Source organism: Hyperolius riggenbachi, chromosome 10, assembly GCF_040937935.1.
Source record: "Hyperolius riggenbachi isolate aHypRig1 chromosome 10, aHypRig1.pri, whole genome shotgun sequence".
Lineage (NCBI taxonomy): Eukaryota > Metazoa > Chordata > Amphibia > Anura > Hyperoliidae > Hyperolius > Hyperolius riggenbachi.
The window spans coordinates 273,766,513-273,782,435 of NC_090655.1; the positions used below are offsets into that span (position 1 = coordinate 273,766,513).

Sequence of the window (15,923 nt, forward strand, 5' to 3'; positions counted from 1 at the left end):
ATATAGAGAGTCAAAGTTTTGCTCAATAGAGCTTTATGGGGCAAATCGAACTTCCGGGAAAGTTCGCCTTTGGTAGACGAACGCGAACCACCGATGTTCGCCTGGAACAGTTCGCGACATCTCTATTCCTGGCATCAAAAATGTGTGAATGGAAGCAGTTTATCCAGCAATGAAATCTGATTGGCAGTTTGTGGCCCCGCCCCTTTAGTGAATTTGGGCCCCAGTCACCCAATGACCGACTGTAGCAAGTTTGAAGCCTCTGCCATTAAAAGTATGGCAGAAGTTTAAATATTCCCCTTGAAAATCAATAGGGGAATTTTGATTGGCAGTTGTAGGCTCCACCCATTATCCTGAATCTCCATCTCATTCACCCAGTGACCAAGTGTGGCAAGTTTGAAAACCCTGCGATTAACAGTCTAATGCTACGTACACACATGCGACAACGATCGTTCGTTGTCAACGACGAACGATCTTTTAATTGACGAAAGAACGACCTAAGTAAAGTTAGTTGTAAAAGGTGTGTAACGATCACATCGTTAGAACGAACGTTACACCACGTAAAAGCACCTAATGCGCCTGCTCAGAAAAATGTAAAGTTCCATGGAGAAATAGTGAAATGCGCATGTCAAGCCTGGTACGAACGACCGTTTCCAACAATGTACTACTTTTGCTAACGATCGTCGTTGGGAAAAATCCGCCAAGCTAGATCGTTCGTTTTGAACGATCTGGCTCGTCCGTCGTTCGACTTCAAGGTCGTTGGCTGCTTTTTTTCAAACGATCGTCGTTTGAAACGATCGGGGAACGATAGTTTCAAACGACTATAGTCGCATGTGTGTACGCACCTTAAGAATGGCTGCATTTTCCCATTTAAAATGAATGGCTGAAATTTGATTGGCTGTTTTATACACCGCCCACTTTTCCTGGATTTGTAACCCCGGTTACCAAGTGACCAACTGTGCCAAGTGTGGGGACTCTGGCTTGATTACTGTGAGAATGGCAGCCTTTTACATTATTTCCATTGACATGAATGGGTGGAATCTGATTGGCTGTTTGTAGCTCCGCCCAGGTGTGCAGGGGGGCCGCGAGACCCCCAGAACATATCCCAGGTAGTGAGGGATCTGTATACCAAGTTTCGTTCAAATCGGTCAAGCCGTTTTTGAGTGATCACGGCACATACACACACACTCACACATACATACATACAGCCGATTTTATATATATATATATATATATATATATATATATATATATATATATATAGCACACTGAGTCTGACACTGTACAGAATAAAACAAGTAATGTGTGACTATAATCCCTCATCTGTCCCCCACACCTAGGCCTAGCAACTAAGCTAACTGAGCACACAATCCCTAATTTAAAGGTATCATACACCATACATCAGGTGACTTGGCAGCCGATCGACCGCCCAATATGATTATTATAATCGGAATCAGATGAAAATCTGTGCTGCCAAGTGCCCGACCAACAATGTGACTAATTTCAGGCTGAAATCAGTTGCATTAATCGGTCAGATGCTGCAAGATGTAGGGCTGACTTGCTCGATGGGGTGTGCAGCGGTAACAGCGGGCGATATCGGGACGAGCGACAAACGCAATGAAACCCCCGATGCTGTCCCCTCGGTGCCCAGTGCACACTATGTATTTCCTGTCCACAGCCTCTGCTTCCTCTAAGCTCTCTCCGCTGTCCATACATGCGCCACGTGGTTGCCTAGTAACATGGTCACATGTATGATGTCAGTTGTCACACGCACCGTTACTAGGCAACCATGTGGTGCTTGCGTATATGGACGGTGGAGGAAGCCTGGAGCAAGCTGAGGCCGTGGACAGGTAATGTATAGTGTGCACTGGGCATGACATTGATCGGGAATTGGTCTGCAGTGTATGGGCAGCTGACAGATCTCTCTCTAATCAGAGATTTGTCTCTCGGTGGAATCTGCCCATCATTGCTAGATGTATGGCTAACTTAAAGAGACTCTGAAGCGAGAATAAATCTCGCTTCAGAGCTCATAAATAGCAGGGGCACGTGTGCCCCTGCTAAAACGCCGCTATCCCGCGGCTAAACGGGGGTCCCTTCACCCCCAACCCACCCCCCGCAAAAGTGTGTCGTAAAAAGGTCGCAGAATTTCCCTTCCTGGAGGCAGGGCTAACGGCTGCAGCCCTGCCTCCAGTCGCGTCTGTCAGCGGCGCATCGCCGCCTCTCCCCCGCCCCTCTCAGTGAAGGAAGACTGAGAGGGGCGGGGGAGAGGCGGAGATACGCGCTGACAGACGCGCGTGGGGCAGGGCTGCGGCGGTTAGCCCTGCCCCAACCAGGAAGCGCTCCCCGGGTGTATCGAGGGGGATTTGGGGGAATCAGGGACCCCCGTTAAGCCACGGGATAGCGGCGGTTTAGCAGGGGCACACATGCCCCTGCTATTTATGAGGTCTGAAGCGAGATTTATTCTCGCTTCAGACTCTCTTTAACTCTCTATGAACTATCAGCCACTAAAGCACTAACTAGTGTAGCTCAGCAAGGAGAATTCCTAAAATGGCCGCCGCCTTATATAAGAAGGGGTGGGACCAAGCTTACCTCATTCCTATTGGTTGCTTGGGAGATGCCAGGGACACTGTGATTAGTCTGAAGTGTATTCTCATAGTTATTCCAAGTCGCCCCTAATTACCGAATTTTAAACAAAATTTTGATTGAAAATTCGAGTACATCTGTTGTCGGCATTCATAATTTCTCCTGATTACAAATTTCCATTTACGATTAGTAAGTGCTATTACCGATTAGTAATTAAAGGAACTCGTAGTTACCAACTGAGTACGAGCACTACTATTAGCGAGGGTCAGTGAGGTGCAAATAAATCTGATTGTATGCAAATTGTATTCAGATAATCAGATCTGTCAGGAAATGCATTTGTTTGGCTTAATTAATAGGTACATTTAGTATTCATGCAAGGCAAAGTTATGTGATTGGCTGCCTGTAATGAGCACAACCTTCTGCAGTTCTCTGTCAGGCTGATAAGTAATGATGGTCAGTGACATGCAAATAACTCTGAGATGGTGCAAATGGTGTATGCTAATTATATGCAAAGTCATTTAGCTGCTGCATTTGGTCCATTTCTAATCTGCAAAAACTTTGCACCAACTTGGAATTATCAGCAGCTCACTGACCATCCTTCATGATAATTGCTCCTCCCCTCAGAATTCTCTAACAGGAAGTGATGATGTTTCTCTATTTGCAGGGTGGAGTCCCGGCATCAGGAACCTCTCAGAGACTCGTCTCTCTGTATCCACAGACTGTATAATGGATGATGATGTCACTGGACAAGAATCTCCTGCAGATATCCTGGTTACCCCAAATATTCCCCCAGACTCCCCTCATCTGTCTAACCCCGAGGGGCCTCATACCCAGCACAACTCTCCCTCTGCTGGAGGGTCTTATTCCTGTTCCACGCGTGGGAAATGTTATGCATGGAAATCAAATCTTGTCAGTCATGAGAGATCTCACACTGGTGAGAAGCCCTATTCATGTGCCGAGTGTGGGAAATGTTTTTTTCAGACATCGGAGCTGGTCAGTCATGAGAGATCTCACACTGGTGAGAAGCCATATTCATGTGCTGAGTGTGGGAAATGTTATGCATGGAAATCACAGCTTGTCATGCATGAGAGATCTCACACTGGTGAGAAGCCCTATTCATGTGCTGAGTGTGGGAAATATTTTTTGGGAAAATCAAATCTTGTCATACATGAGAGATCTCACACTGGAGAGAAGCCCTATTCATGTGCTGAGTGTGGGAAATGCTTTTCAATTAAAGGAAACCTTGTCACACACGAGAGATCCCACACTGGTGAGAAGCCCTATTCTTGTGCAGAGTGTGGGAAATGTTTTTCGTATAAGCCACAGCTTGTCACACATGAGTGCTATCACACTGGGGAGATGCCCTATTCATGTGCTGAGTGTGGGGAATGTTTTGTATTTAAATCACAGTTTGTCATACATGAGAGAGCCCACGCTGGAAAAAAACTATATTCATGTTCTGACTGTGGGAAATGTTTTGTATTTAAATCACAGCTTGTCATACATGAGAGATGCCATACTGGAGAGAAGCCCTATTCATGTGCTGAGTGTGGGAAATGTTTTGCACAGACATCACAACTTATCATACATAAGAGATCTCACACTGGAGAGAAGCCCTATTTATGTGTTGAGTGTGGGAAATGTTTTGTACAGAAATCAGAGCTTGTCATACATGAGAGATCTCACAATCGTGAGAAGCTTTATGTATGTACTGAGTGTGGGAAATGTTTTAGATGGAAATCACAGATTACCATGCATAAGAGATGTCACACTGGAGAGAAACCCTATTCATGTGCTGAGTGTGGGAAATGTTTTGTACAGAAATCAGAGCTAGTCGTACATGAGAGATCTCACACTGTAGAGAAGACCTATCCATGTGCTGAGTGTGGGGAATGTTTTGTACAGAAATCTGAGCTAGTCAGACATGAGAGATCTCACACTGTAGAGAAGACCTATCCATGTGCTGAGTGTGGGGAATGTTTCGTACAGAGATCAGAGCTCATTATACATGAGCTCTCACACTGGTGAGACACCATATTTGTGTGCTGCAAAAGGGGAATGTTTTGGGTGTAAATCACAGCTTCTCAGACTTTTGCGTTGTGTGTTTTATTCCTTGCTAGATGCACATGGCAACATATTTACCCAGAATCCCTTTCATGCTGCTCAGTGTATTGGTTTGTAAAGCATTGAAGTCCCTGAACTGATTTGACATGATGAGATAAACATGGCTACTTATAGTACTAAGCCTAGTTACAACTTGCCTGTGTACACTTTATATTTATTCCAGTGCAAAGGTTAATAAACCAGTTGCTCTGTCTATGCGTATGAGGCAGGATCTGCTGTCACATGCAGCCACGGCTCTCCTGAAGAGCAAATAAAAGCTAAAACACTTTTATCTGGCTGAACAACCACTCTTGATAATAAAAGGTTCTTGTTGCAAACGCCTGCCAATCCCATCATACTATGTCACAGCTGCCATACAGGTCTCATCCACTACAGACTTCTGGAGGGAAATCCACTGTGAGCGCAGCAAACATTTAAGATTGGTTAGTGTGACTATGATACAATGTGTGGAGCAGCTGACAGGCTGTAAAATAGAAAAGCAGAGCTGGTATCTGTTTGTACAGCGCTGCGATCTCTCTATACGGGGGACAGCTCTGTCACTGAACTGTCCCCAAGAGACGCTCAAGAAGTGATCGCTCTCATAGGCTAATGCTCATGGGAGCCGATCACACTGATTGGCTCTGGAGGGGGATGGAGGGAGGGAATAAATAAAAAAAAAAAATAATAAAACTGACATTTTTATAAAAAAAAAAAAAAAAGAATATTTAAATTAATTTTAAAAGAGGCAAGAAAAGGGGGCAAGATTCATTTGTGTGATAAGTTGTGTGGCTCTGCAGCGAGCTGTTAAAGCTGCAGGGCACTGAATTGTAAAAAACAGCCTGGTCACTGGGGGGGGGGGGGGGGGGGGGGGTAAGCCTGCGGTCCTTAAAGAGACCCTGAAACAAAAAAAGAGATTATGATATAATGAATTGGTTGTGTAGTACAGGTAATTACTAGAATATAAGTAGCTAAGAAAATATTCTCATATTTTTATTTTCAGTTATATAGTGTTTTTCTTAACATTGCATCATTCTCTAATATGTATAGATTACACACTACTCAACATTCTAAATGTTTTTACAGAGCAGGCCAGTGAACTATTGACCTGTCCTCTGGCAGAGGAAAGAAAATCTTTCACTTACAGCTCAGATAACAACCTTCAGAACTCAGAGCTCTCTGCGACTTTGAAAGTCATAGAACTCAATGGCTTTTTTGTATAGATAACAACTGGAGTCTCTTAACTCTTCCTGTACTGAAAACAATATTAGACTTATGCCTTTGCTCCTAATGTTTTATTTCTTAGCTGTACTACACATACAAATCATTATATCATCATTTTTTTTTCGCTTCAGTGTCTCTTTAAGTGGGTAAGCTAGTGTCATGCAAACACCTTGAGCAATGTGTGGAATAAGAAAGCAGCATAAGCACATGAATGGAGCGACTGGTGTGGTGGAGACAGAGAGCTGTGTGCCTGAGGTTACTAGGCTGTAATTCAATAACATAAAGCATTTCCACAAGATATTGTATAGCCAAGAGCTACATTGTGTGCTATACAATAGATGCTCATAGGATGAGTAGGTGTATTTCCCAGGAGATATCGCTAGTCTGGGATATGCCGTGATCAATCATCAGAACTGCATCCTCCCACTCCAGGAATTAAGCCTTACACAGGGTAACCTTTATTTCTATTTTATTCCCTTTTTTGAGAAATGAATGTCCTGCTGTGTATCTTTGTCATTTTTACTTTTGTTTTTGTATATATTCTTCCCGCATTTATTCCACTTGGTTAAAAATATGAAATCTTTATTTAATAAGTAGCCTTCTGTGTACTAAGCAGAGAACTGACATCTCCTAGAGAGAGACTGCAGAGTATTGTGTTACAGATCAGTCCCAGATTGTATGCTCGGATTGTTCATTGCTACTGTGTGAGATTGCAGTGTGTGTGGGTGGCTTCCCGTAGTTTTGGTCTTAAGACCGCGGCTGACCCTGAATACGTGACGCCAGCCTGAGTGTGAGAAGCTTGACAGCAGTGTATGAAATTGCCATAATTGCCATAGACAGACAGATCTCCTTTGGTACAGGAATCTGTGTGTGTATGGTGTCTGGCAGGATCGTCACAGATGACTGCTAGTGGTGGGTGAGTCTTGCAGAGTGTGGTGGAGGGTGACAGCCTGGTTTTAGCTTAAATAAGGCTGCTCCTCCTCTCGATTTGGTCAAACGTCATCAGGACCCGTCTCTGCATGTGTGCTGTGGGGCCCCATGGGTCCTGATAGGTTTTCTTTCATTTAGATAAAATGGTTCAATCAAATGGTTGATCATACAGCGAAATCACTAGATATATGGCCACCTTAAAGAGAAACTCTGACCAAGAATTGAACTTTATCCCAATGAGTAGCTGATACCCCCTATTACATGAGAAATATATTATTTTTCACAAACGGATCATCGGGGGTTCTGTATGGCTGATATTGTGGTGAAACCCCTCCCACGGGAAGCTGTGAGGACCATGGTCCTGGCAGTTTCCTGTCTGTGAACTTTGTTGCATTGTGGGAAATAGCTGTTTACAGCTGTTTCCAACTGCCAAAAAAGCATGCAGCAGCTACATCGCTTGCCAGCAGTAAAAATGTCACCATGTGATAAATGTCAGGATGTAAATTAGGGATTTAAAAGGTTTTACAATGGGACAAAATCATTTATACATAATTATTGTAAAAATGAAGCACATTTTTTATTACATTATTTTCACTGGAGTTCCTCTTTAACTTTTGCGTTGGGAAAGTTTAACGCTTTGTGTGCCTGATAGGAGTTTATGATCCTTTATGGACTTTATGGAATGTGTGTGATCCATTCTGTCTTGAGACAGTAACATAGTTTCCTCCATTTGTGCAGTTCTATCTACCCTGTTTAGCCATTGTACAATCGTAGGGGGAGTTGTTTTCTTCCATAGGAAGGGGATAGTAGCTCTAGCCACATTTACCAAATTGGGTAAAGTATATTTCTTATACCTCTTGACTGAGAAGAGGCCAGTATGTAGAAGAAAGAATTCCAGAGTGTTGGGACCTTTGTGAAGGAGAACGTTTCTGTCTATTCATGGACTTGCTTCCAAAAATGAAGCAGCTTCGGACAATGCCAGAAAATGTGTAGTAAGTCTGCCCTGCTAGAGCCACATCTCCAGCAAGCTTCTGTAGTGCCAGTAACAGATTTGCTCATCAAAGCTAGAGTCCTGTAGCACTGGGTGAGGAGCTTGAACCGCTGCTCCTGAGCAGTAACATTCAGCGTATGCTTATGATTGTTTGCCCAGACAGCCTGCCGCTGCTCCTCAGAAAAACACTTCCCCAAGGCAGTTCCCCATTTCCATTGATACAGCAAAGTAGATAAGGGCCTTTCAGTGACCAACCACTCATAGAGCCATGAGACTGTGTGTCTGTGTGGACCTTTAGAAGTGAGAAATCCTTCCAGAGAAGTTAGCTCTGTGACGAGCACGGCTCTCTGAAAGGGATCCTGTAAGAAACTCCTCAGTTGGAGATATGCCCATAAAGGGAATATTTGTGAAGAGACCTGCTGATGCAACGAGTCAATAAGTCTCAGATTAGTTCCTGAGAGAAAATCTCTGAACCTGGGGACAGGAGAAGCAATCCAATCCCAGCGACGATCTCTGCTAGGAGACTGTTAGACGGTGAAATGCTGTCTATTGATATGGTGCAGCACTGCGATCTATGGCAGCGCTATACAGGGGACAGCCGTGTGACACAGCTGTCCCCCTGAGACACACAGGAGCGATCCGCTGTCATAGGCTGAACCCTATGACACCCGATCGCTGTCATTGGCTAGCGGGGAGTGGGAGGGTGGGGTTACAATTAAATAATTTTAAAAATAGCAATATTTATTCAAAAAAATATACAATTAAATAAACATAAATAAACATGCTGGCAGGGATCAGAGCTTACCACCAGCAGCTTATAGTGCTTTAGGTAAAGATGTCTCACTTTATTGTTAAGAACTCTCACATTCCAAGTGATGATGTCTAGAGTTTTGTTATCAGAGTGTGAATTATCCAGCCAAGTGGTCCCCACTCCATAATCAGCACAATTCTACAATCCCAGTAACATCCATAACACCCCACCCTGTATTCCCCCAAAACTGAGAATACAGTCATCCTGGATCCCCATACAACCGGTGTCATGACAGAGAGTTCTAATCCTCGGCAGCACTTGCTGGCTCAGAAAATACAAATGTAACATGGAAATATAAGAACGTAGTGATCAGTGCTCGCTGGTTCTGCTATCAGCACAACCAGGGAGTCAGGAACATTTCCAAACAAGGAGTATCAGGGGCAGTCTGTGCCCCAGGAGGAAAGGCCTCCAGCAGAACCTCAGCAAAGCATATATGGACAACATGAAGGCCAGCAAGTCCCACCAGGACAGTGGGGGCCACCAAAGCGGCCTAGGATAACAACAAGCAGAGTGGTAAGTGGGCGCCGGGCGATGGGTAACATAAGGTCCGGACATGGACCTCATTAGTCTTGGCGGACAGCTTGGCATGTAACCTCCTAAGGACCGGGAGGAGGAGTGGCCGGGTCGCCCTCACATAGGGCCACCATCGTCTGCACTCCCTTGCTCCATTTCTTTTAAGATGGCCGCCAGGTGCACCTCAGAGCCACGCAGGGATACAGCAGAGTCCCCGGCCTCCTTGAGATGCTCCAGGTCATCGGGAGGTGTCCAGGAACACTAATCACTACACATGAAGAGAAATAGGAAGCAGTACCAGATGATTGGCAGTGGATTGCACAGCAGAGGATGGGGAGACAGGTCTGCTTACTTCTTGGCCACACCCCCTTTTCCTCTAACTCTAACATCAATTTTCTCAAAAACTATAAAGTCTTTTTTCTCTCTTGCTCTGACATTCCTCCTTAACATACCCTGCAAATCTGGTGTTTCATGTATGTGAGCTTTGCTATTCACCACTAAAGTCGGCAGCCACTTACTTTAACCCATCCAAAATGTCATTTTGGTCGCTTGCAATGAAACTTGCGTTTGTGGCTTCATGACGCATTCGATATGTCATATCGACAGCGTCACACCATGTAAAACATTGAGAGAGCGATTTCCTTACAAAAGATATAACCTAAAATGTGCAAGGGAAAAAATAATGTTATTATACAAAATACAAGGTTATATTTTTCAAAAGCTAAAAAATAAACCAGGAGTTTAGAACAATTAACGGCTTGCCAGTCATTTTTTTTAGAGCAAGTAACTAGGACTAAGAGATTATTATAAACAAAGAGAGTAATGAATGACAGTAGGGTACCAATAGCAACCAATCGTGCAACAGAGTAAGGTGTAGTAAAGCTCTTAACAGCATCATAAAGTGATCAGGCTTTGTTAGAGATAGTTATGGCCTAAGAGTTGCAAGGGAAGAACCCAATCAAGGTGAACATTTTTCAAGTAGCGGATTGGGTTATTCTTCGTGGCCTACTGGAGAACCATGAGAGTGGTATTAGTCTACGAGTGACAACCAGTTAGGTTTGTGATCCAATAGTTCAAGGATCTTGCAGCATACTCCTGACAGATCCTAGTTGTACCTAGACATATAAAAAGAATTGCCAGTCATGTCTGAAAATATCAGGGTAGTAGGCTGCTAGTAATTTTGGTCAGCATCATAAAGTGACCAGGCATATGCAAAACTAAACTTGCCAAAAAAAAAACTTTAATAATAACAAAGGGAAAGGAGTATAATAGGACTCTGATCAGTCTTCAGCAAGAAGATCTCAATCATCTACCTGATGCCCTCTTTTCTACATTTTGCTCTTTCCTTGCAACTCATAGGTCACAGCACCACCTATAACAGCCTGATCACTTTATGAAACTCAATTTTTTTTTTCAGTCATAATTCTATCAAGTGCAATTCTGACAACAGACCACTAGATGGCAGCAGAAGATGATCTATAATTACTTTTGAGCTACTGTCGTATTTTGTGGCCTTATGTCCACCACATAATTGTGTTCTGAATATTTCCTTGTGTACTAAAGTATAAAGTCCCCCTACATGATCTGCTAACTGCCCACACTACATGACTCTTACATAGTAAGGGCAGACAAAACTATGTATGGAAACCTCCTGCCAGTCTCCAAAATGGCGACCCTAGCCTCACATAGGCATGTATGATGTCATGATGCCACCACCCACTGGCTGCCATTACCCAGAAGTCCCTGAGAGTGTGTGTCCTGTCCTGTCTGTACACAGAGCCATGGCAGATGCAGAGGTGCCCAATCATGAGATTCCATTGTTACAGGTAAGCCTGATTCATTTATCAACAGCACCTTCTACTCCTGATGGGCATTATAACACACCTGAAGTGACAGCAATATGGGGGCTGCAGGCCCAAATTTACCCCACAGCAGCCTATATAGGCACAAATGTTCTGGCACCTTAGACCTTGCCCTACATGGACCTGTGTGGTGAAATTTTTTGCAACTTTATCAGATTTTGCAACCGGTTGCACTTATTTATACGTATAGCTATCAGAAAATGCAACCTAGCCATTGACTTTAACCTATCTGTATCAGAAAATGCAACCCAACCAAACCCTATTCTCACACAGAACCCTCCCCTCTTGCTCAACTAATAACCCCCCCCCCCCCCCCCCTGGAGGGAACAATCCCCCCTCTTGCTCAACTAATAACCCCCCCTGGAGGGAACAATCCCCCCTCTTGCTCAACTAATACCCCCCCCCAGGGATCAATCCCCCCTCTTGCTCAACTAATATCCCCCCTCTTCCTCAACTAATAACCCCCCACCCCCCGAGGAAACAATCCCCCCTCTTGCTCAACTAATAACCCCCTCTGGAGGGAACAATCCCCCTTCTAGCTCAATGGGATCTGTGGTTGCAAAAAATTACAGGCGTGTTAACAGAGAGGAGCCACGCCTACACAGTCATACACTGTCCTCTATGGCAAGTTGCAAAATATGATAGGTAGCAAAAATTTTCACTACACCTGCAACCTCAAAGCAAACTGCACCGTGACTGTGTTGGCTGGGCCCCCTGGGATATCAGGACTTGCCCTCTTTAGTTACAACCCTGAATGCAAGTTTCCTGGCAGTCCTGCTGATCCTCTGCCTCTCATACATTTATCTATAGCCCCTGAACAAGCATGCAGAAAAGATGTTTCTGACTGAAGTCTCACTGGATTATCTGCATGCTTGTTTCCTGTGTGTGATTTATTATTATTATTTAGTGTTCATGCCGCACTGATATTTTCTGCAGCGCTTTACAGTGTTTATAGTCATGTCGCTGACTGTCCCTCAGAGGGGCTCACACTCTAATACTTACTGTAGTCATATGTCCAGTATATATTCAGACACAAGTGCAGACAAAGATCAGGAGGATGTCAGGCAACTGTTTAAAAGAAAATAAATATGGCAGCCTCCATATACCTCTCCCTTCACTTGTCCTTTAAGCCAGCGTTCCGCAACCCTGTCCTCAGGGCTCACCAACACTGCACGTTTTATATAAATCCACAGAATTAGTTAATCAGCTCTACTGCAACTCACCTGTGATTCTGTGTGGTTTCCTGCAAAACATGTACTGTTGGGCCTTGAGGACAGGGTTGGGGAACTCTCCTTTTAACAGTGAAGCTTTCTGGGTTTGATCAGCCCAACTCCAGAGCTCCGCCTACAATCTGTAGAGTACCAGCACTATCTCTATACAGCTCCTGTTACACCCCATACAGCTGATAATGTGCAGAATACCAGCACTATCTCTATACAGCTCCTGTTACACTCCATACAGCTGATAATGTGCAGAATACCAGCACTATCTCTATACAGCTCCTGTTACACCCCATACAGCTGATAATGTGCAGAGTACCAGCACTATCTCTATACAGCTCCTGTTACACCCCATACAGCTGATAATGTGCAGAATACCAGCACTATCTCTATACAGCTCCTGTTACACCCCATACAGCTGATAATGTGCAGAGTACCAGCACTATCTCTATACAGCTCCTGTTACACCCCATACAGCTGATAATCTGCAGAATACCAGCACTATCTCTATACAGCTCCTGTTACACCCCATACAGCTGATAATGTGCAGAATACCAGCACTATCTCTATACAGCTCCTGTTACACCCCATACAGCTGATAATGTGCAGAGTACCAGCACTATCTCTATACAGCTCCTGTTACACCCCATACAGCTGATAATGTGCAGAATACAAGCACTATCTCTATACAGCTCCTGTTACACCCCATACAGGTGATAATGTGCAGAATACCAGCACTATCTCTATACAGCTCCTGTTACACCCCATACAGCTGATAATGCGCAGGGTACCAGCACTATCTCTATACAGCTCCTGTTACACCCCATACAGCTGATAATGTGCAGAGTACCAGCACTATCTCTATACAGCTCCTGTTACACCCCATACAGCTGATAATGTGCATAGTACCTGCACTATCTCTATACAGCTCCTGTTACACCCCATACAGCTGATAATGTGCAGAGTACCAGCACTATCTCTATACAGCTCCTGTTACACCCCATACAGCTGATAATGTGCAGAGTACCAACACTATCTCTATACAGCTCCTGTTACACCCCATACAGCTGATAATGTGCAGAATACCAGCACTATCTCTATACAGCTCCTGTTACACCCCATACAGCTGATAATGTGCAGAGTACCAGCACTATCTCTATAAAGCTCCTGTTACACCCCATTCAGCTGATAATGTGCAGAGTACCAGCACTATCTCTATACAGCTCCTGTTACACCCCATACAGCTGATAATGTGCAGAGTACCAACACTATCTCTATACAGCTCCTGTTACACCCCATACAGCTGATAATGTGCAGAATACCAGCACTATCTCTATACAGCTCCTGTTACACCCCATACAGCTGATAATGTGCAGAATACCAGCACTATCTCTATACAGCTCCTGTTACACCCCATACAGCTGATAATGTGCAGAGTACCAGCACTATCTCTATACAGCTCCTGTTACACCCCATACAGGTGATAATGTGCAGAGTACCAGCACTATCTCTATACAGCTCCTGTTACACCCCATACAGCCGATAATGTGCAGAGTACCAGCACTATATCTATACAGCTCCCGTTACACCCCATACAGCCGATAATGTGCAGAGTACCAGCACTATCTCTATACAGCTCCTGTTACACCCCATACAGCCGATAATGTGCAGAGTACCAGCACTATCTCTATACAGCTCCTGTTACACCCCATACAGCTGATAATGTGCAGAGTACCAGCACTATCTCTATACAGCTCCTGTTACACCCCATACAGCTGATAATGTGCAGAGTACCAGCACTATATCTATACAGCTCCCGTTACACCCCATACAGCCGATAATGTGCAGAGTACCAGCACTATCTCTATACAGCTCCTGTTACACCCCATACAGCCGATAATGTGCAGAGTACCAGCACTATCTCTATACAGCTCCTGTTACACCCCATACAGCTGATAATGTGCAGAGTACCAGCACTATCTCTATACAGCTCCTGTTACACCCCATACAGCTGATAATGTGCAGAGTACCAGCACTATCTCTATACAGCTCCTGTTACACCCCATACAGCTGATAATGTGCAGAGTACCAGCACTATCTCTATAAAGCTCCTGTTACACCCCATTCAGCTGATAATGTGCAGAGTACCAGCAGTATCTCTATACAGCTCCTGTTACACCCCATACAGCTGATAATGTGCAGAGTACCAGCACTATCTCTATACAGCTCCTGTTACACCCCATACAGCTGATAATGTGCAGAATACCAACACTATCTCTTTACAGCTCCTGTTACACCCCATACAGCTGATAATGTGCAGAGTACCAGCACTATCTCTATACAGCTCCTGTTACACCCCATACAGCTGATAATGTGCAGAATACCAACACTATCTCTATACAGCTCCTGTTACACCCCATACAGCTGATAATGTGCAGAATACCAGCACTATCTCTATACAGCTCCTGTTACACCCCATACAGCTGATAATGTGCAGAATACCAGCACTATCTCTATACAGCTCCTGTTACACCCCATACAGCTGATAATGTGCAGAGTACCAGCACTATCTCTATACAGCTCCTGTTACACCCCATACAGCTGATAATGTGCAGAATACCAGCACTATCTCTATACAGCTCCTGTTACACCCCATACAGCTGATAATGTGCAGAGTACCAGCACTATCTCTATACAGCTCCTGTTACACCCCATACAGCTGATAATGTGCAGAATACCAGCACTATCTCTATACAGCTCCTGTTACACCCCATACAGCTGATAATGTGCAGAATACCAGCACTATCTCTATACAGCTCCTGTTACACCCCATACAGCTGATAATGTGCAGAGTACGAGCACTATCTCTATACAGCTCCTGTTACACCCCATACAGCTGATAATGTGCGGAGTACCAGCACTATCTCTATACAGCTCCTGTTACACCCCATATAGCTAATAATGTGCAGAATACCAGCACTATCTCTATACAGCTCCTGTTACACCCCATACAGCTGATAATATGCAGAGTACCAGCACTATCTCTATACAGCTCCTGTTACACCCCATACAGCTGATAATTTGCAGAGTACCAGCACTATCTCTATACAGCTCCTGTTACACCCCATACAGCTGATAATGTGCAGAGTACCAGCACTATCTCTATACAGCTCCTGTTACACCCCATACAGCTGATAATGTGCAGAGTACCAGCACTATCTCTATACAGCTCCTGTTACACCCCATACAGCTGATAATGTGCAGAGTACCAGCACTATCTCTATACAGCTCCTGTTTCACCCCATATAGCTAATAATGTGCAGAATACCAGCACTATCTCTATACAGCTCCTGTTACACCCCATACAGCTGATAATATGCAGAGTACCAGCACATGTACTGTGATCTCCCTTCTCCCTATTGCTCTCACAGATGCCTTCTAAGCCTATGAATAGGGAAGAGCAGCCGCATGAGCGTAATAATAGGGCCTGCAGCCCCTGCTCCCGCGTGGTGGGCCAAGCCCCCTCTGGGGCCCGTCTAGGGCCGTTTTGGGGAGGCTGGAGGAGACGCAGCATGAGGGTAAAGCCATGGCCACACTCGGGGGGAGGGGGAACTGCCCCCCCCCCCCCTCACCTCGGGGCTCTCCCCTCTGCGCTCCTTTCCAGCTTACATTAGTGTCTGGGCAGCGGCAGG

General features: G+C 44.7%; 2 protein-coding genes across 3 annotated transcripts in view; both read left to right on the top strand.

The window, feature by feature from the left end:
* LOC137535446 (uncharacterized) overlaps positions 1–5,021 on the top strand; it is a 63,991-nt gene extending 58,970 nt beyond the window's left edge. For both annotated transcript variants that reach the window (XM_068257276.1, XM_068257275.1), the window contains exon 8: positions 3,245–5,021. In XM_068257276.1, the coding sequence (XP_068113377.1) occupies positions 3,245–4,608 (1,364 nt within the window). In that variant the 3' untranslated portion in view covers positions 4,609–5,021. The remainder of the gene's footprint in view (positions 1–3,244) is intronic.
* Positions 1–15,923, top strand: part of LOC137537209 (uncharacterized) — a 240,790-nt gene that overhangs the window by 200,859 nt on the left and 24,008 nt on the right. Inside the window, 2 exon segments of the mRNA XM_068259314.1 lie at positions 8,972–9,149; positions 10,829–10,975. Coding sequence (XP_068115415.1) covers positions 8,972–9,149; positions 10,829–10,975 — 325 coding nt within the window.